Genomic DNA, 20214 nt, shown 5'->3' on the forward strand with positions numbered 1-20214 from the left:
TTACAGAAGTGAGCCTTATGCTGAGCAAGGTTGCAATGGATTACAGTAAAGGTCTTTTTGCCAATTACGGTTGCTATGGGTTACAGCATAAGTTTTCATCCCGAGCAAGGTTGCTATGGATTACAGAACAGGTCCTTCTGCCAAACAAGGTTGCTATAGGTTACAACAGAAAGTCTTACAGCATGCAAGGTTGCTATGGGTTTAAAAAGAAGCCTTCTGCCAAAGTAGGTTGCTATTGTTTACAGCAGAGGCCCTTATTCCAGGCAAGGTTGCTATAGGTTACAACAAAGGTTTTCCTGTCAAGCAAGGTAGCTATAAGTTACAGCAGAGGTCCTTCTGCTGAGCAAAGGTTGCTATGGGTTACAGAAGGGAGCCTTGCGTTATGCAAGGTTGCTACGGGTTACAGAAGAGGTTCTCCTGTCGTAGGTGTCCTCCATGTCTCACCTCCCCGGAGCAGGCCCCGTACCGCCCGCACTCCAGCCAACATTCTTCCCAGTCACTGACAGACAAGGACAAGCAGAGAGACCGGAAACCCCTCCCGGCTGGGTCCGGTCCGCCAAGGAAACTCCTCCGGGCGACTTCCGGTGTGTTAAAGCAGGGCAAGGAGAGTTCCGGGTGTAAAGGGCGAGAGGAGGAGCGGACAGAAGCGGGGACGGTAAATGCCGGGTGGGAGGGTTTCTTTGAGGACCCCGGGGGGGGGGTGTACAGTGCTGGTTTGCCATGGCAGCCTGTGTGTCGTACGATATCACGTGACACTACCTTCCCCGGACAAAGCTTGTAGCCACCAATCCCTTCCCTCCATTCCCCCGGAGGATTGGCTCCACTTTTCCTCTAGGCCTCAAGGAAGCAGGTTGCCATGGGCAACTACACTTCCACTGCCCAGGGTGGTCCAGATTAGTCTGCTGGAACCTGATTGGTTGCTGTTGGCACCTGCAGTTTTGAGGAATCTGCCCCCTCAATGATCTGATTGGTTGTTGTGGGCAGCTGAAACATGTTTTTTTTTTCTGTAGTGGAGCTAGTCCTAATCAGTGAGTACAGTTGCTATGGGCAACAGGCCAACTTATGGCCAAGTTGTGGTAAGTCGGTCCACAGGACTCTGGATGGTGCCGGTGACAGTTCTACCTCTGCTCTGCATTTTATAAAATGTATCTAAAGGCACAGCTAGGAATTTATTGGAGAGAGTGTTGTGGGGGTTAGAGCCCCTGGCAGGTTTTTATCACCACACTCAGGATGTGAGGCTCTGTTCACTTTGAATTCACCCTAAAGGGGATGTTCAGACATGAGTTTGGGCTATCCTGCCAGGAAACAGTCACGGCAGACAGCCAATCATAAGTAGCGGAGAGATTCCCCACCCCTGCAGACAGCCAATCATAAGTAGCGGAGACATTCCCCACCCCTGCAGACAGCCAATCATAGTTAGCAGATATTCCGCACCCCTGCAGACAGCCAATCATAAGTAGCGGAGACATTCCCCACCCCTGCAGACAGCCAATCATAAGTAGCGGAGACATTCCCCACCCCTGCAGACAGCCAATCATAAGTAGCGGAGACATTCCACACCCCTGCAGACAGCCAATCATAAGTAGCGAAGACATTCCCCACCCCTGCAGACAGCCAATCATAAGTAGAGGAGAGATTCCCCACCCCTGCAGACTGCACAAGTACACGCCCCTTGTATACCTGTGGCTGCAGGGTGGGGAATGCCTCTGTACTTCTGATTGGCTCAGTACAGTGACAGCATCCTGGCAGGCTCACCTAGATGGATCCAAAAAATGCCTGAGCTCATCCCTACTAATAACACATTGTCACTGAGACCAAGAGTGAGGGAAAATTAAACATTTTACTCAATGTGGTCACTCTATTCAAAATGGGAAAAACTTTTTGGTTTTCAATATACCTAAAAATATGTAAATAGCCTAAATGTATTTTTTAATTTTTATATATATATATATATATATATATATATATATATATATATATATATATATATATATAAATATTGGGTTATGGTATCATAGGGAAGATTTAAAATCCTACCTGTTCCTCCTTACTTTTTTTATTTTTTGCAGTTTTTGTACTATTGAAGAAATTTCTCTTCACTTCCTGTCTCCTTGGATGAAAAAGGAAGTCAGAGGAGATCCCCCAAAGTGAGAGGAATTCCACTTTTGGACAGTTGTCTCTAGAACAGGTGTTCCCATTGCAAGATTCCCCTTCCCTATTGTTCTTAGGGAATACTCATTTTCTATCACAGGAGTGCAGTTTGTTCTGCACTCCTGACTCCCGTGACCCGTTTTCAGCAGACAGCAGACTGAAGCCCGCTGACGTCACAGTGCTGGTACAGGCTCGAGCAAGATCACGACCATATAGATTGGTGTTCTGTTGAATGGTGCATCTTGTTGGATAATGCCTCTGATGATCTGCGCATGCGCAGGACGTAACGTCACTCCAACTAAACTCTTGATCAGCTGGCGTGACGTCAACACTGTGCATGCGCAGATCGTCGAAAGCATTATCCGTTGATCAGCAAAGCACGGTGTTCTGTCGAATAGTGCAGATCGTCTTCCGCCTGTGACATGATCGGTGATGTCTCGCGCATGCACAGAGAGCGAGGCAGAATGTGGCGATCCCTCCGCACTTTGCTGATCGTCGGATTATACCTTAGACGATCTGCGCATGCGCACTGTTGAATCAGGCAGCTGATCGGGAGATCAGCTGGTGTGATATTACGTACTGCGCATGCGCAGATCCTCAGAGGCATTATCCGACAATCTGCACTATTCAATAGAACATCGGCACCCGGCTCAGCCTCTCTTGAGGAAATCCCTCAAAGTGACAGGAATTCCCCTTTTAGACAGTTGTCCCTAGAACAAGCGTTCCCATTGGAAGATCTCCCAAGCTTAACTCTAAAGCTTTGTATTCCACTTTCTATCTTTGTGACATTGGTCGCCAGGACAAATAGAGGAGTGAAGCCCCCTCCCCCCATGACTTCACAGGGGGTCACTCTTTCCAGAAACTTAAAAAAAAAGTTTTGGTTTTAGGCATACTTCAAGTATGTCTGTAGCCTTAACTTTTTTTTATTTAGTTTTAGTAATAGATATAGTAGGAAAGATTTTAAACCCCTGGCTGTTTTTTTTTTTTTTTTTTTTTTTGCTGTTTGTGTACTATTGGAGACATTTCTCTTCACTTCCTGTCCCATTGGATGCAACAGGAAGTCAGAGGAAATTAGCCAAAGTTAAAGGAATTCCACTTTTAGACATTGTCCCTAGAACAGGTGTTCCTATTTCTTGTTCTGAGAGAATACTCATTTTCTATCTTAGCAACAATTGTCACCAGGACAAATAGAGGGGTGACCCCCCCCCCCCCCCATGATTTGACAGGGGGTCTAACCCTTCCTCACTCTATCCAGAAACGTAAAAAAAAAAAAAAAAAAAAAAAAAACAAAGTTTGATTTACCTAAATGTGTGTCTATAGCCCTTTTTTTTTTTCTTTTTTCTATCTAGTTCTGGATATAGAGGGGAAGATTTTAAGTGCCTGCCTGTTTTTTTTTCTACTATTTGTATACCATTGAAGAATTTTTTCTTCACTCCTGTACCCTTGGATTCAACAAGAAGTCAAGGGAAATTGCCCGATGTGAGAGGAATTCTAGGTTCACACTAGCCCTAACTGTGTGTTCCAGGTGCACGAATCGCATCTGTTCCTTCACCCACAGCCAAATTCAAATGAATTCTGAATGGCACCCCCATGCATCTCAGCACGCAGCATTCTTGCGGGTGTGGGAACCTCAGGAAAATCACATGGTCAAAAAGACTGTGATTTTTCCTTGCGGCCGTGTTTTTTTTGCAGAAACGCAAACACACCTGCCCATTTATTTGCCCGCGCAAACGTTGCTCTCACAAAACGCAGATATGTGAACCTAGCCCTAGACAGTTGTCCCTAGAACAGATGTTCCAGTTGCAGGATCTCCCATTACTTATTGTTCTGGGGGCATACTCCTATTCTATCCAAGGCCCCTTTCACACAGACGCCTCCGTGTCGCGGATTCCACTTGCTCAGCGGGAGATCGCGGGATGAGCAGGTGGATGATAGGTCCATCCTGCTCTCCTCTATGGGGCAATCCCTTTCCATCCCATCTGTTTTTTGTGGGCAGGATCAGATTGGATGGCGGCGGGTGTCCGCGGACATGTGTCTGTTGACATCTGCTGCGCCATAGAGGAGACTGGTGGGTCCGATCAGGTCCGCCTGAAAAACTGACAGGTGGACCTGATCGGACAGCCCGTGTGAAAGGGCCCTTAGTGACAAGGGTCACCAGGACAAATAGAGAGGTGAATCCCCCCAATGACTTGACAAGGGGTCTAATCCTTCCTCACTCTATCCAGAAACCTGTTAAAAAAAGGTTTTGCCTAGAGGTACACTTTAATTGTGATCCCAAAGGATTTTGTTTAATAGACATCCTAAAGATTTTTTTGGTTGCCGTGAGTAACTGCTTTAATATCACTGGATTTTTTTAAATGTTCCCCACTGTGCATTGCTATGGTTGCTATTGGTAACAGCCCAACTTCTTCACCTTTCAATAATACAGCCCATGAATATACCGCATACCTGCTGAGCAAACAACCTCCCACCGCAGGGACTGAACTATGTAACAAAGGGTGAAGAAAGTAAAAGAAATTTGTTTCTGAGTAATATGTGAACCCAGTCACTAAAGTCTCATATAAACTTTGACGTGAATGTCCGCTCAAAAGTAATTTTTAATATTTGAAATGTACAGCTTATCTTTAAAGAGGAGCTCCAGGCTCCCCCCAAAAAATGTAATGTCAGCAGCTAATCATACTGTAGCTGCTGACTTTTAATATAAGGACACTTACCTGTCCAGGGATCCAGCAATGTACTCACCTGAGCCGATTCTTCAGTCGGCTATTGGGGTGCTGGCGCCATCATCATGACTAAGGGAAACCGGCAGTGAAGCCTTGCGGCTTCACACCAGGTTTCCTACTGTGCATGCATGAGCTGCGCTGCGCCTTGTGAATGGTCCTGTATTCTTCTGGCACCTGTGATGTGTCCCAGAACACTGCGGGGGAAGAAGGGGAGCCAAACTTCCGTCTCAGATCGTCTCGGCGCAGCCCTGGTGCACAGTCATTTTGGAACAGAAAGGGGCCATCCCCAAACTGTTTCCACAAAGTTGGGAGCATGAAATTGTTCAAAATGTCTTTTTGAATGCTGATGCCTTAAGAGTTCCCTTCACTGGAACTAAGGGCCAAGCCCAACCCCTGAAAAACAACCCCACACCATAATCCCTCCCTCCATTAAATGATTTGGTGGGGTGGCCCAATACTTTTGGCAATATAGTGTGGATGAGCGAGTTTGGGGTGGAGGAACTTGACTGGCCTGCACAGAGTCCTGACCTCAACCCGATAGAATACCTTTGGGATGAATTAGAGAGGAGACTGCAAGCCAGGCCTTCTCATCCAACGTCAGTGCCTGACCTCACAAATGTTCTTTTCGAAGAATGGTCAAACATTCCCATAGACCAGTGATGGCGAACCTTGGCACCCCAGATGTTTTGGAACTACATTTCCCATGATGCTCACACTGCAGAGTGCATGAGCATCATGGGAAATGTAGTTCCAAAACATCTGGGGTGCCAAGGTTCGCCATCACTGCCATAGACACACTCCTAAACCTTGTGGACAGCCTTCCCAGAAGAGTTGAAGCTGTTATAGCTGCAAAGGTGGGCCAACTAAATATTGATCCCTACGGACTAAAGCCTCGTACACACGGTATAATTGTTGGCAAAAGCGAGTGTGCCAGGATCTTGTCTTGCATACTAACGTTACACAATTGTCGTGCCACAAACACGAATGTAGTGACGTACTACGAGGAATTTAAGCTCTTGAGCGCCACCCTTTTGGCCCCTTCTACCGATAATGTTTGGTGAGCATTGATTCCGAGCATGCGTGTTTGTACTTTCGACTTTTGCGTGACGGACTTGTGTACTGACCATCCGAAAATGTGACGTCAAACCGTTGTCCGCCGAAAATGTACTAGCCTGCCATCCAACATTTGTTGGCAGAAAATTGGACAATTGTCAAAAGGAGCATACTAACGGTAAGATTTTAGGACAAGAGTTTGTCAACAGACAATCCCCTGCCAACAATCGAACCGTGTGTACGAGGCTTAAGACTGGGATGCCATTAAAGTTCATGTGCGTGTAAAGGCAGGCGTCACAATACTTTTGACAATAAAGTGTACATGTGCAAGTGCGGAGGCAACCCCAGAGCAAGGGGCAACTTTACACTTTTCTGGAGTTCAGCCAGTGTTAGCTGGAGTTTAGGTTTATTTTGTTTGTGCTGACAAATGAAAACATCAAATTCAGTGTTGTCCTACTATAATTCCCTGCTACCGTTCTTCTCTGATATCATCAGGGGCTGGTCACTGTTCAGGTGCCACACACCAGGTTCCCTGCCACCATTCTTCTCTGACATCATCAGGGGCCGGTCACTGTTCAGGTTCCACACACCAGGTTCCCTGCCACCATTCTCTGACATCATCAGGGGCCGGTCACTGTTCAGGTTCCACACAGCAGGTTCCCTGCCACCATTCTCTGACATCATCAGGGGCCGGTCACTGTTCAGGTTCCACACACCAGGTTCCCTGCCACCGTTCTTCTCTAACATCATCAGGGGCCGGTCACTGTTCAGGTTCTACACACCAGGTTCCCTGCCACCATTTTTCTCTGACATCAGGGGCCGGTTGTCTTTTCTGTTATTTTACCCCATGGAGGGGAAGGAATGTTATGGGGGAAATGTTCATGTGTTTTTTTTTTTTTGTGAAAGGTAAAGGTGTGCTTTAGTTATGGCCTACCTGTATCTGTTATGCCCCTTCTTCAGTACTTTATTATGGACATTAATCATTTTTTGTCTCTTTCAGGCACTTTATCACTCACAGTCTGGTGTAAAGCATGGATGCTTCACAAGAAGCTGCTTCCCAGAACCTCACAAACTCCACAGAGGAGAATTACTTTGTGACTTACACATTTACAGACCGCTCACACAGCAGCCGGGTGGCCCAAAGCATCATGAAGCTGTGTATGGAGGAGGAGCTGTTTGCCGATGTCACCATCCTAGTGGAAGGAAAGGAGTTCCAGCTGCACCGACTTGTCCTATCTGCTCAGAGCTGCTTCTTCCGCTCTATGTTTGCGTCCAATTTAAAAGAGGGCCGCAACCGTGTCATCCAGCTTCAGGATGTCAGCGAGAGTGTTTTCCAGCTGCTGGTGGATTACATTTATCATGGAACAGTGAAGCTGAGGCTGGAGGAGCTACAGGAAACGTATGAGGTGGCTGATATGTACCAGTTGACAGCTTTATTTGAGGAGTGCTCTCGTTTCCTGGTGAGGACGGTGCAGGTGAAAAACTGCCTACAAATCATGTGGCTGGCAGACCAGCACAGTGACACGGCACTCTATACTGCAGCTAAACACTGTGCCAAAACCCACCTGTCACAGCTGTTTGACACCGAAGAGTTTCTGAACTTACCCTTACGGCTTCTGACAGACATCCTCGCAGGTCGGTAGCTCCAGATATGTTATGGTGTCTAAAAACTGTTAAAGTAGAGGTTCATCCAAAACCTAACAAACTCAAAGGCTGGGTTCAAATATATGCGGATTGGATGCGGCTTTCCCCCCGCATCCAAGTCGCATGACAGGCGAGTGTGACCGACTCTCAGTAGAGCCGGTTCAGACAGGTCCGGGGCGGCCACGGTCTGGATTTCAGAAGGGTCCTGTGGGTCTTTTGGGTCTGGTTCAGGTGCGAATTCAGGCAAAAATTTGGACCTGAATCGCAGCTGAACCGGTGTACATGGACGCATCGGATCCCATGCTGGGAACCGCGGCCGGAGATATGTGAACCCCAGCCTACACCCACTTGCAGTCAGATTCTAAAACTAACCTGTCTAGCCCTATGGAGAAGAGATCGCTACACATACCTTTTCTGCAGACGGTCCCACGCTGAGCTGTCAGCAACGGCTTCTCTGTTGAGAGGTGTGCAGAAGACAGTGGAAGTCTAGCTCCGTTTTCAGACAATTTCAATCAGATTGAAAAAAAATCATAGCAAAGAAACCTACCATTTTTAGTTTTTATCAGAAATGAGAGATGGTTAAAAATGGTAGGGGTAGGTGCCTTTTTTTCAGCCAAAATCTGATTGAAATTGCCTGAATATTGCGATGGGTATGGCCAGCATAAGACCAATTTAGTAACAAGGACCTTGGCTATGAAAGTTGTGTTAAAAAAAAAGTAGGGTTGTACCGATACCGAGCATTTGCCCGAGTACTTGTACTCGGGCAAATGCTCCGATACTTCACCCGATACCTGGACAGTCAGGGTGATCGGTGCGGAGGGGGAGTTACAAGCACCAATCACCCTGTATAGATTTCAATAAAGCCTGACAGCCGTTTCTCCTCTTCTCTCTCCCCCCCCCTTTCAGCTGCTATAGTGAAATCTACACAGCGGTGATCAGAGCTTGTAACTACCCCCAAAGCTGCACCGATCACCGCTGACTGTCCCTGTATCCTCCTCCAGTCCCCCTCGATGTCCCCCTCTGTGCTGCTGTCCCCCTCCCTTCTCCTCCGTGTCCCCCTCTGTTCTGCTGTCCCCCTCTGTGTCCCCCTCCGTTCTGTGCCCCTACATTCTGCTCTCCCGCTCCGTTCTCCTCCGTGTCCCCCTCCGGTCTGTCCCCCTCCATTCTGCTGTTCCCCTCTGTGTCCCCCTCTGTGCTGCTGTCCCCCTCCGTTCTCCTCCTCTGCCCCCTCCGTGCTGCTGTCCCCCTCCGTTCTCCTCCTCTGCCCCCTCCGTGCTGCTGTCCCCCTCCGTTCTCCTCCTCTGCCTCCTCCATGCTGCTGTCCCCCTTTGTGCTGTTGTCCCCCTCCGTGCTGTTGTCCCCCTCCATTCTCCTCCTCTGCCCCCTCCATGCTGTTGTCCCCCTCCGTTCTCCCCTGCCCCCTCCGTGCTGCTGTCCCCCTCCTCTGCCCCCTCCATGCTGCTGTCCCCCTCCGTTCTCCTCCTCTTCCCCCTCGATCTTTCAGGATGGAGATAGGAGCCACTAAATCTGAGAAGGGGACTGGGAAACGTGTCCTCAGTCCCTTTCCCTGTCTCAAAGGGGAGATGTCAGGAGTCTGTTAAGACCCCTGATATCTTACCAAAGCCCCACAACAGGGCTAATAATAATAAAAAAAAAGAATTGCAATAAATAATAAAAAGAAATTAATTGTAAAAAATAATAAAAAAAAAATAATTGTAAAAAATAAGATTGTAAAAACAAAAAACTACTGACACACATGCCACTGTCACATTACATTAAAAAAAGTATCAGTAATCGGTATCGAGGAGTACTTGGAAAAAAGTATCGGTACTTGTACTCGGTCTTAAAAAAGTGGTATCGGGACAACCCTAAAAAAAAGTAGAACAGAGACTAGATAATTTCTGCACCAGTGATTAAAAACATTTTTGTTTCAATGGTTTTTATTGAAATTTTCAAGACAAACATTTGAGATTTAACAACATTCCATATATCCTTATCACTATACAGTGAACATTTCAGGAAGAATATTTTAACATCTTCTCACCTGCACATCCGTTACAGCTCATTGCTCCAAATGAGAAAAAAGGGGAAGAAGGGAAAAAAAACACAACAAAATAATATTCCTGTAGCCTAAAAATAACAATAAATATCTTTTGGTTTCCCCGTCTCTCCACTACGAACTATATGAGGTGGGACGGGGAAAACCATGATAGTAAAACCGTGATGAAAATATTTCTAAACCCCAAAACAAGATTGTAATAAATTCTTACATGTAGTAACTGCAGTAGTTTTCTTTTATTAGACTTTTTCCTTTATTTTCATCTGGTGATTGGACCAATAACACACTTCCTGTCTTATGCCCCGTACACACGGTCGGACATTGATCGGACATTCCGACAACAAAATCCTAGGACTTTTTCCGACGGATGTTGGCTAAAACTTGTCTTGCATACACACGGTCACACAAAGTTGTTGGAAAATCCGATCATTCTGAACGCGGTGACGTAAAACACGTACGTCGGGACTATAAAGGGGGCAGTAGCCAATAGCTTTCATCTCTTTTTTTATTCTGAACATGCGTGGCACTTTGTGCGTCGGATTTGTGTACACACGATTGGAAATTCTGACAACGGATTTTGTTGTCGGAAAATTTTATAGTCTGCTCTCAAACTTTGTGTGTCGGAAAATCCGATGGAAAATGTGTGATGGAGCCTACACACGGTCGGAATTTCCGACAACAAGGTACTATCACACATTTTCCGTCGGAAAATCCGACCATGTGTATGGGGCATTAGAGTGGCTGCACTTTATAGAGGAACAGCGGAGCCACCCCTGGACGGCAGCATTGTCAATCTGGGGAGAGGGTACCATACTAGCAGCCTAAGGCAGGTCAGACAGTCAAGCTTCCTGGCAGGATAACTCAGGCGGGTTTGGACTTATGTCTGAACCTGCCTGAGCTCATCCCTGGTAATGGGTATTCTTTTCTTTCGTATTGATTTGTAAGGATTAATGCCTTTATTCCAATCAGATGGAGTTCCCTGTTCTCAGAATCCCACCTCTGCTATAAAGAACTGGATCCACTACAACAAGGAAGAGAGAGAGGAGTTTTCTGAAATGCTGCTGTCTAGCCTGAAGGTATCTTTTCCTAAAACGGAAGTTGTGAAACCTTATTGTAAAGTTTACCTTTTATGCTAGGTTCACACCTTAGCGTTTGCGTGGGCACGGCAGCCTATTCAAATGAATGGGCTGCCATGCCTGCGCTTCTGCAGAAAAAAAAAAAGGTGCATGCACCTTTTCAAAAACGCGACCACAGGAATATCGCATGGTCTTCCCTGCAGTTCCCGCACCCGCAATGCAGGCTGAATTTTCCGTAATAGATATGCCTTTTCGGGGCTTGTAAGAACCCAGGAAGATGGACAATAAAGTGAGATTTGGTGATGGGGTGAGAGACTCTCCGTAGATCCAAAAAATGTTTTGCCAAAAAGAAGAGATTTAGTTGCATTCCCACCAAATGTGCGAGTACATTCCTTTATCCTTATTACATCTCCAACAAAGAGAAGTCTCCGGAAAGATCTGGTGAAGAGAGGCTGGGTCTCTATAACACCTGGAGAGGAGTTTTTTGAGGACCTTTTAAATAAGTACATTTCTAAGGCTTTAAACACTTCAGCTCCGGAAGATTTACCCCCCTTCATGACCAGGCCATTTTTTGCGATCTGGCACTGTGTTACTTTGACAATAGCGCGGTCATGCGACACTCTACCCAAATAAAATGTATGTCCTTTTTTTCTCCAGAAATAGAACCTTTTTTGGTAGTATTTGGTCACCTCTGCATTTTTTCTATTTTTTTGTGCTATATATAAAAAAAATGGAAATTTAAAACAAAAAAAACAAAAAACATTTTTACTTTCTACTAAAAAACACATTCAAAAAAATGTCTTCATCAATGTAGGCCAATATGTATTTTGCTACTCATTTTTGGTAAAAAAAAAATCCCAATAATAAGTGTATATTGATTGGTTTGCGCAAAAGTTATAGCGTCTACAAATTATGAGATATATTTATTGAATTTTTATTTATTTATTTTTTTACTAGTAATGGCAGAGATCAGTGACATATAGCGGCACAGTGATATTGCGGCTACAAATCAGACACTACCTGACACTTTTTTCTTTTGGGGACCCAGTGACACTAATACAGTGATCAGTGCTAAACATATGCACTGTCACTGTACTAATGACACTGGCTGGGAAAGGGTTAACATCCGGGGTGAGGTGTGCCTAGCCAGTGTTTTATTACAGTTTGGGAGGTGCTTTTACTAGGGGGAAACATGGATTCATGTCCCTGCTTTGGAGACACGGGATCAATGCCTTCCCTCCTGGCAGAACAGCAATCTTCCTTTTTTACATAGGCAGACTGCTGTTCTGTCTCTCTGCAGGATGATCAGCGGGTGCCAGCGGACGTTCACTCCTCTGTACACGTCGATCGGCTCCCGCTGTGTATAATGACAGCGGGAGCAAGCCGCCAGTGGACCAAACCCGGAAGTGCAGGATCACATATACATACTATACACATATTATATATATATATACTATACACATTATATAGTGTATAGTATATATATTTTATATATATATATATATATATATATATATATATGTATGTATATAATATATATATATATATATATATATATATATACTATACACATTATATAGTGTATAGTATATATATTTTATATATATATATATACTATACACATATTATATAATGTGTATGTATATGTGATCCTGCACTTCCGGGTTTGCGTCACTGGCGGCTTGCTCCCGCTGTGTGTGTATATATATCTACGTGTACGTGTGTGTGTGTGTGTGTATATATATATATATATTATTATATAATATTATAAGTGATCCTGCGCACAGCAGCCACCCTGTAGCAGTAAAAACTGCTATAGGGCAGTCGGCAAGTGGTAGAAAAATGCTTTCACTTTGACCCAAATGAGCAAGGGCACAGGCTCTTTATAAGTTTGGCTGTAATTGAATATGGGTATGTAATATTTAAATTTTTTTTTTTTTTTTTTTTTTTAGGAAATTGGTGAAAATGTGCACATTTATCTGATTGGTAAGGAGGAGTCTCGCACACACTCCATTGCAGTCTCACTACATTGTGCGCAGGATGACTCTATAAGTGTTAGTGGACAGAACAGTCTGTGTCACCAGATAACAGCAGCCTGCAAGCACGGGGCCGACCTGTATGTGGTAGGGGGCTCCATCCCCAGGCGAATGTGGAAATGTAACATGGAGACCATGGATTGGGAGCGTTGCGCTCCTCTGCCTAGAGACCGTCTGCAACACACGCTGGTGTCTGTCCACAGCAAGGACGCTATCTACTCCCTCGGTGGGAAGACGTTGCAGGATTCTCTCTCGAATGTGGTCATTTACTATCGAGTACAAGATAATGTATGGACGGAAACCAGCCAATTAGAGGTTTCTATCTCAGGTGCTGCTGGCGTAAACCTCAATGGGCTCATCTACTTATTTGGAGGTGAGGAGAACGACCTGGACTTTTTTACCAAGCCCTCGCGCCTTATTCAGTGTTTTGACACCAACACTGAAAAGTGCCACGTGAAACCGTACCTGCTGCCTTTTGCCGGACGCATGCATGCTGCCGTTCATAAGGACTTGGTGTTCATTGTAGCAGAGGGAGACTCGCTGGTCTGCTACAACCCTCTCCTGGACAGCTTCACGCGGCTCTGTCTCCCTGATGTGTGGAGCTCTCGACCCTCACTCTGGAAAATCGCCAGCTGCAATGGCTGCATCTATGTGTTCCGCGATCAGTACAAGAAAGGCGACGCCAACACATTCAAACTCAATCCAGCCACGTCCGTGGTGACGGTAACAAGTGGCATTCGCTTCTTGCTTACCAACCTTCAGTTCTTGTTAGCGTGAGGTCTGTATTGGGAGTGTAAGTGTAGACAGACATGCAGGCAGTCGCTTTCGACAAGCCATGATCTTGCTAGCAGGAAGGTCATGACACCTCAGCTGTAAGAATCGCGGAGAAAACAATCGAACTAATGTGAATACATTGGTGGGACCAACAGTGTAATACAGTGGGCTGCTGAACCAGCTTTATGTCCTCAAGCTTCTTTTTTTCCTTGTTACAACCAGCTAAAGTAATACATATGGTTGAGGGTGAAACTAGAACGCCTCCCCCCCCCCCCAAAAAAATGAAACATTATGGTGTGTTTTACTACTAGCTTTAAAGGGAATGTATAGTTGGTTACATAATTTTTTAGATATACGTGTAAAAAAGATTAGCTAGATGTAAATAGTGTCATCAATGTGTGTTATAAGAAAATCCTTTGTTTCTATATATAGCTAGTAATTATACGTATATATGTACATGGGGGCAACTATATTCGCTCATTACGTATGCTCATCCAAAACCATATGCTGCTTGATTGGCTGATATCCTATTGCTACAGTTGGGGAGGAAAGCAGAGTGCAAATGAAGGATTTGCTGCCTCTAGTGGCCAATCTACAAACTGCTATATATATATTACAGTGATAAAAATAAGAGCAATTATGTTAAAATAAAAATGTCTCATGACAAATTACTGTAAAACTGAACTCCATGTGGAAATTTTTGGCATGACTCCAAAGGTTATTTTTTTGCCTTTAATCAATTTCCCAACAATTTACAATACAAGTGTTCCCCTCTAGAATCAGTCAGAAGAAGGGTCCCTGTTCCATTAATTTCCTTTTCGTAAAACTGGGGGCTGCTATGCACAATATTCCCCTGGCCCCGGAGCAGTGACATAATTACATTGCTGTGGTGGGAGGACCCAGGAGTCTCAGACTGACTCACCCACTTACATTGCGTCTTTTGATGGACAGATTAGTAGACTCCTGGTCTATCATGCCTAATGCCTGGTACACACTACTATTTTTTTTGAGTTGAATGCAAAAAAACTGACAGCTCCGATCAAAGCCGTTATATTAACGATCCATCGTTAATACAGCGATCTCCCCCGGCGCTGAGCTTTTGTATTCTGACAGGGGGACGGCCCCCCTGCCAGAACACTCTGATCAGCGATCTCCACTATTGGCTGAGAGCGCTGATTGGGAGCCCTTCGGCTGCTGATTTTCCAGCATGCTCGTCTAACAGAAGCTGGCCCAACGGCCAGCTTCTGTTGGACTGGGTGCCTTACACACAGGCAGAATGTCAGCCGGTTTTTATTGAACCGGCCGATGCCTCCCGACATTCAGCCCGTGTGTATGTGGCTTGTCTGCTGTAAGAAATTGGCAGGCTTATCAACATACCTGCCCAGCACCCCGCATACATTCACAGGCATTGAGAACTACTGTTCCTGTTGCATGATGGGCATAGTAGTTTGTTCCGGTAAGCGCAGACGTGACATTACCATTTGTTTAATCCCTCCCTTATTCAACTATGATGTTAACGCTATCCTGGAGTTCGGCTTTATAGTAAACACTGCTATAATAACACAGTATATGTACTCACTAAAACTATACCTTCCCTTTAAAACACAGTAGAATAAAATGGGTAGACAATAGAGCTGACAAAATAATTTGTATTGATGCTTTATAGTGGATGGGGAATCCCTTAAAATGGCTTGAGGCATGGAAGACAGCCTTCTCCATGGATTAAAGAAAAGGTATTATTACAGTATAATAATCTTTGGCAAATCAACTAGGGGACCCAGTGCACAAAATATTTAGTCCTGTTAACATTTATGCAGTGGTTCAAAAATAAAATTCATGAATTATTCTGTCAGTACTGTGCTGTAGCACCAGCCCTATATGGAGCCCAATTTATGGGTGTTTCTATCGGAGGAGTTAAAGCACAGAATTGGGCCTATGCTCCCTCTCTAAGGCTGGTTTCACACGGGCAATCCGATCGGGTCCGCCTCTCGTTTTTTCAGGCAGACCTGATCGGACCAGCCCTTGTTCTCTATGACGCAGCGGATGTCCGCACATATGTGTCCGCTGCCATCCAATCCTGTCCTGTCCACCAAAAACAAACAGATGGAGGGATCCATTCCATTTGTTGGATCGCATGACAGTTGGATAGAAACAGACAGACAGTCCGTTTCCATCCGACTGCCCCATAGAGAACAGCGGGACTTTGCTCTGCATAGTGGAGTGCACACAGACCTGTCATCCACTTGTCCAGCGGAGAGATCCCCTGCTGAGCAGGCGTATTCGCTTTACGGAGTCCGCCCCTTGTGAAAGGGCCTAAGTTCACTGCTTACTGTTATAAATGTACAGGCAGGGCTGTGTGATTATAATAGGCTTCCACTGTGCTGGCAGATACAACACACAGCACCCCCAGCACTAAAGGATCATTTACTTTTGTGAATGAACAATCAGCATTTGTGTAATGGAGTTACTGACCCCCACCTCCTGGAGTGCTGAATGGCTGTGCTCGTCTCCAGAGTGCTCCTGCTGCCAGTGATGAGTGCCATTAGTCAGCCCTCATTATGTATTTATCTCCTTGCTAACAGTGTGGTCGGAAGATTGTGGTGGGGGGCTAGCTGTCCAATCACGCTATTCAGCAACCAGGGGATAGATCGAAATAGGATCAAGTGTTGCCTCTAAAATTCCACCAATATACTTTCTACTTGCTTGTTACTTGCACTAACTAGGTCCCTTATGGAATTTGACAAAGATAATACAAGACAAACTAAAGCCATAGATTGAAATTTGGCCACTTATATATATTTATAAATCAGACTTCAAAAACTCCCAAAAATTGTGTTTTTTTCAGTTTTCCAAACAACGTTGAAACTTCTTAATAGTAACTAGATAATAAAACAGGGATTTGAGGGTCATTTTTGCCTTTTAGTAGACCTGAAACACCAACTACTGCCAAAACGTTGTTTTTTTTTTTTTTGGAAGGGTTAAGCCGCGTACACACGAGCGGAATGTCCGACATAAAAAGTCAGACGGAAGCTTTTCATCGTCTATTCCGATCGTGTGTAGGCCTCATCGGACTTTTTTTTTCGAAAATTCTGACGGACCTAGAAATGGAACATGTTCTAAATATTTCCGACGGAACCAATTCCTATCATGAAAACTGCTCATCTGTATGCTGTTCCGACAGACCAAAAACTATGCATGCTTTAAAGCAAGTACGAGACGGAAGCTATTGGCTACTGGCTATTGAACTTCCTTTCTAGTCCCGTCGTAAGTATTGTATGTCACCGCGTTCTGGGCGGCCGGACTTTGGTGTGACCGTGTGTATGCAAGACCACTTGAGCGGAGTTCCGTCGGAGAAACCTTCGGAGTTTATACCGACGGCAAAACCGGTCGTGTGTACGCGGCATTAGAATCTCTGCCAGTTTATAGATGATCAATGGTACTTTCACACTGCTCTGTAGCAAAATCTTGGTAAAAACACATATGCATTTTTGCATATGTGATTTTGCTGTGTTTCCAGTGTATTTCTGGAGTGTTTTTTGGTTGTGAAAAATGGACATGTGACTCAAAAACGCACCACAAGGGCAAAATGCAATGTGTTTTTGCCGCGTTTTCCATTAATTCAGTAGGGAGGTGCAGTTTTGAAAACCGCACCAAAGGTGCAGCATGCAGACGTAACGCAGTGGTCTGAAGAGTCGCATAGGATTTAAAGGGAAACCTTGTTCTTGCGTTTTTTTTGCAAGGTAAAATTGCAGGGAAAAACACATCAGTGTGAAAGGGCCCTAAGCCCTGGTTAACACCAGTGATTTCAAAGCCAGAGATCAGTGCGATTTGCACCTCCAATTTCATTGCAACTTCATTTAACAGAAGTCTATGCAATTCGCAGTGAATTCAGAAAAAAAGTAGTGTAGGAACCTTTCATGTCTCAGCAATTTGAACAGTTCCATTGATGGCAATGGGGTGCAACTTGTCATGCAAACTGGAACTGTTCTATATTGCATGACAAATCGCACAAGCATGAACAAGTGTCCATGTTGAGAAAATCTCTCTTCTCTTTCTTTTCTGTTGGACATCTGTCAACATGAAATGAGGGGAAATCTGGCCGATGAGGATATTGCAATAAAATGATTAAAGTGTTTGTAAAAGCTGAAGGTTTTTTACCTTCATGCATTCTATGCATGAAGGTAAAAAAACATCTCTGTGTAGCAGCCCCCCCCTAATACCTGAGCCCGATTTTCCTCCAGCGATGAGCGTGAGAGCCTCGGCTTTCTGGGGACTCTCCCTCTTCATTGGCTAAGACAACAGCGGGAGCCATTGGCTACCACTGCTGTCAGTCACAGCCAATGAAGCAATAAGGAGAGAGGGGGGGAGCCAGGCTGCGACTCTGTGTGTGAATGGTCACGCAGAGCTGCAGCTCGGGAGCTTTCAGGAGGGAGGGGCCAGGAGCGCAGGCGGGGTACCCGAGAAGATGCGGATTGGGGCTGCTCTGTGCAAAAACACAGCACAGAGCAGGTAAGTATGACATGTTTGGCTTTTTTTCTTTTGTTTACTTTAAAATCACTTTAAGGCTCGGTTCAAACTGGGGCGGCTTTAAAACGGAGGTCCGCCCACCCCTCCAAAAATTAAAAGCCAGCAGCTACACATACTGTAGCTGTTGACTTTTAATATTAGGACACTTACCTGTCCTGGAGTCCAGTGATGTCGGCACCCCAGCTGATGTTTCCATCAGCTGTCGGGTACTGCCGCCACCATTGCCAGTAAGGTAACGCAGCAGTGCAGCATTGCGGCTTCAGGGCCAGGTCTCTACTGCGCATGCATGAAGCACGCTGCACTCTCTTATTGGCCCGGCGGGGGAAGGAGGAGGGGGGAGCCGGACTTCTGACGTACCTCGCCGCGGCAAGGTCCAGCAGAAGTGGGGACAGGTTACCTACCTCTTAAAAACTGGTACCCACTCCCCCCCAAAAGGTGCCAAATATGGCACCAGGGGGGAGGAAGTGACAGATGAGCAGAAGTTCCACTTTTGAGGATAAAGTCGCCCGACTTTGAAGCCGCCCCGCACAGCGCGACTTCAGCACAGTTTGCAAACGACTTCTTTAATAGAAGTCAATGCAAGCCGCTCTGAAGTTGCTCCCAAGTAGTGCAGGAACCTTTTTCTAAGTCGGAGCGACTTGAGTCACTCCAATTAGAACGGTTACATGACTTGTTACATTGCAATTGTTTTTTGTTGTTTTTTACCTCTGTTTAATTGCTTTCTTTTGGCTTTATATAACAAAGAGAAATACCAATAAATTATCTTTAAAAAAAAAAAAAAAGAACGGTTCCATTGCACTGAATGAAGCACAACCAAGTCGCCCCAGTGTGCCCCTTTCACACGTGCGGACCGTATGTCCGTATTTCATCCATCTGTTTTCGGATAAAATACGGACATACATGCATATCCCTATCCCTATCCGCTGACACCCGATATCATCCGTCCCCGCTATTGTCCGATTCTGCAGACGGAGGAAAATCCTATTTTTCTATCCGTCTGCGAAGGGGAAAGCGGAGATCTGACAGGGCGGTCCCTGCACAGTGTGCAGGGACCGTCCTGTCATCCGCCGGCTCAGCGGGATCAACGGAGCGATCCCTGCTGAGCAAGCAGATGTTCACGGGTCGGATCAACACGGATCCGCACGTGTGAAAGGGGCCTAACAGAGGTTCTAATCCTCCATAAGTCTACTAAAAATATGTTTTGTTTTTTTTTTTTATCTCTGCTTGTCTGTCAACCCGGGGGATTTCCCTTCACTTCTGTCTGACACCCACCAGAGGTAGGAGGTAAGGAGAAAAATAGGAGGTAAGGAGAAATCCCCCAAATGGGTACACAAACAAGAAAAACAAACTGACAGATGTTTAACTTTTTGTCCAAAAAAAAGAAGAAGTTTTAACTGCAGTTTGGCTTTAACTGATATGGCCAAAGCTATGCGGTCACCCCTCCAAATGATTGAATTCAGGTGTTTTCAGTGAAGGGTACTGTAAATGCTACAGCATGCAAAGACATTTTAGACAATTAGTATCTTCCAACCTTGTGGCAAATTTGGCCAAATCCCTTTTCTGTTCAACCATGACTGTGCCCCGTGCACGACACCAGCTCCATAAAGTCGGGGTTTGATGTGAAGGAAAACAAGTGGCCTGTACAGTGTCCTGGCCTCAACCTTACTGAACACCTTTGGGGTGAATTGGAATGCATATTGCAAGTCGGGTCTTCTCATCCAACCTTAGTACCCGTGGAAAACCTTCCCAGAAAAGTGGAGGCTGTTATAGCTATAAAGGAGGGTCAACTCTATATTATTACATATGGTTTTGGACTAAGATGTCTAACAAGCTCATATTGCTGTGATGGTCTGGTATCCACAACTTTGTAACCCATAACAATTAATCATTTGGCATTGTCCTATCTGCTCTATGGTGATAAAATAAAATAAAAATCTCATACTGTTTGCATATAATCTTTGCTTTCGCAGTGTATAGTAAGTTTTATTTCTTGGTTGTGGGCACTGGGTTCTTATATCTGCATTTGTGAAATATTCTTTAATTTCCAACTCTTTCTACTACATTCTCTTCAAACAATGGTTCCATACAAAGCAAAGACAAGAGAGAGTGCACATCCCCCCTGGTGTAACACCGTTTATTAACCACTTGCCTACTGGGCACTTTTACCCTCT

At 45.2% G+C, this 20214-nt stretch overlaps 2 protein-coding genes across 2 annotated transcripts in view; one reads left to right on the forward strand and one right to left on the reverse strand.

Moving 5' to 3' along the window:
- Nucleotides 1–601, reverse strand: part of NDUFS3 (NADH:ubiquinone oxidoreductase core subunit S3) — a 19718-nt gene extending 19117 nt beyond the window's left edge. The window contains exon 1 of the mRNA XM_073604416.1: nucleotides 445–601. Within this exon, the coding sequence (XP_073460517.1) occupies nucleotides 445–487 (43 nt within the window). The 5' untranslated portion in view covers nucleotides 488–601. The remainder of the gene's footprint in view (nucleotides 1–444) is intronic.
- Nucleotides 545–19998, forward strand: KBTBD4 (kelch repeat and BTB domain containing 4). The gene is made up of 4 exons (XM_073604415.1): nucleotides 545–655; nucleotides 6928–7562; nucleotides 10600–10706; nucleotides 12659–19998. The coding sequence occupies exons 2-4, from the start codon at nucleotides 6959–6961 to the stop codon at nucleotides 13517–13519; spliced, it is 1572 nt and encodes a 523-aa protein (XP_073460516.1). The 5' UTR covers nucleotides 545–655; nucleotides 6928–6958; the 3' UTR covers nucleotides 13520–19998.
- Nucleotides 19999–20214: the final 216 nt, after the last annotated feature.

This window comes from Aquarana catesbeiana, linkage group LG11, assembly GCF_042186555.1.
Source record: "Aquarana catesbeiana isolate 2022-GZ linkage group LG11, ASM4218655v1, whole genome shotgun sequence".
In the NCBI taxonomy this organism is placed as follows: Eukaryota; Metazoa; Chordata; class Amphibia; order Anura; family Ranidae; genus Aquarana; species Aquarana catesbeiana.

Bases quoted from the DNA above. Each gene is read 5' to 3' on its own strand.
- KBTBD4 (XM_073604415.1), top strand. From the start codon at position 6,959: ATGGATGCTTCACAAGAAGCTGCTTCCCAGAACCTCACAAACTCCACA. The intron at 7,563-10,599 runs GTCGGTAGCTCC...TATTCCAATCAG, and splicing joins TCTGACAGACATCCTCGCAG to ATGGAGTTCCCTGTTCTCAG. The intron at 10,707-12,658 runs GTATCTTTTCCT...TTTTTTTTTTAG, and splicing joins TGCTGCTGTCTAGCCTGAAG to GAAATTGGTGAAAATGTGCA.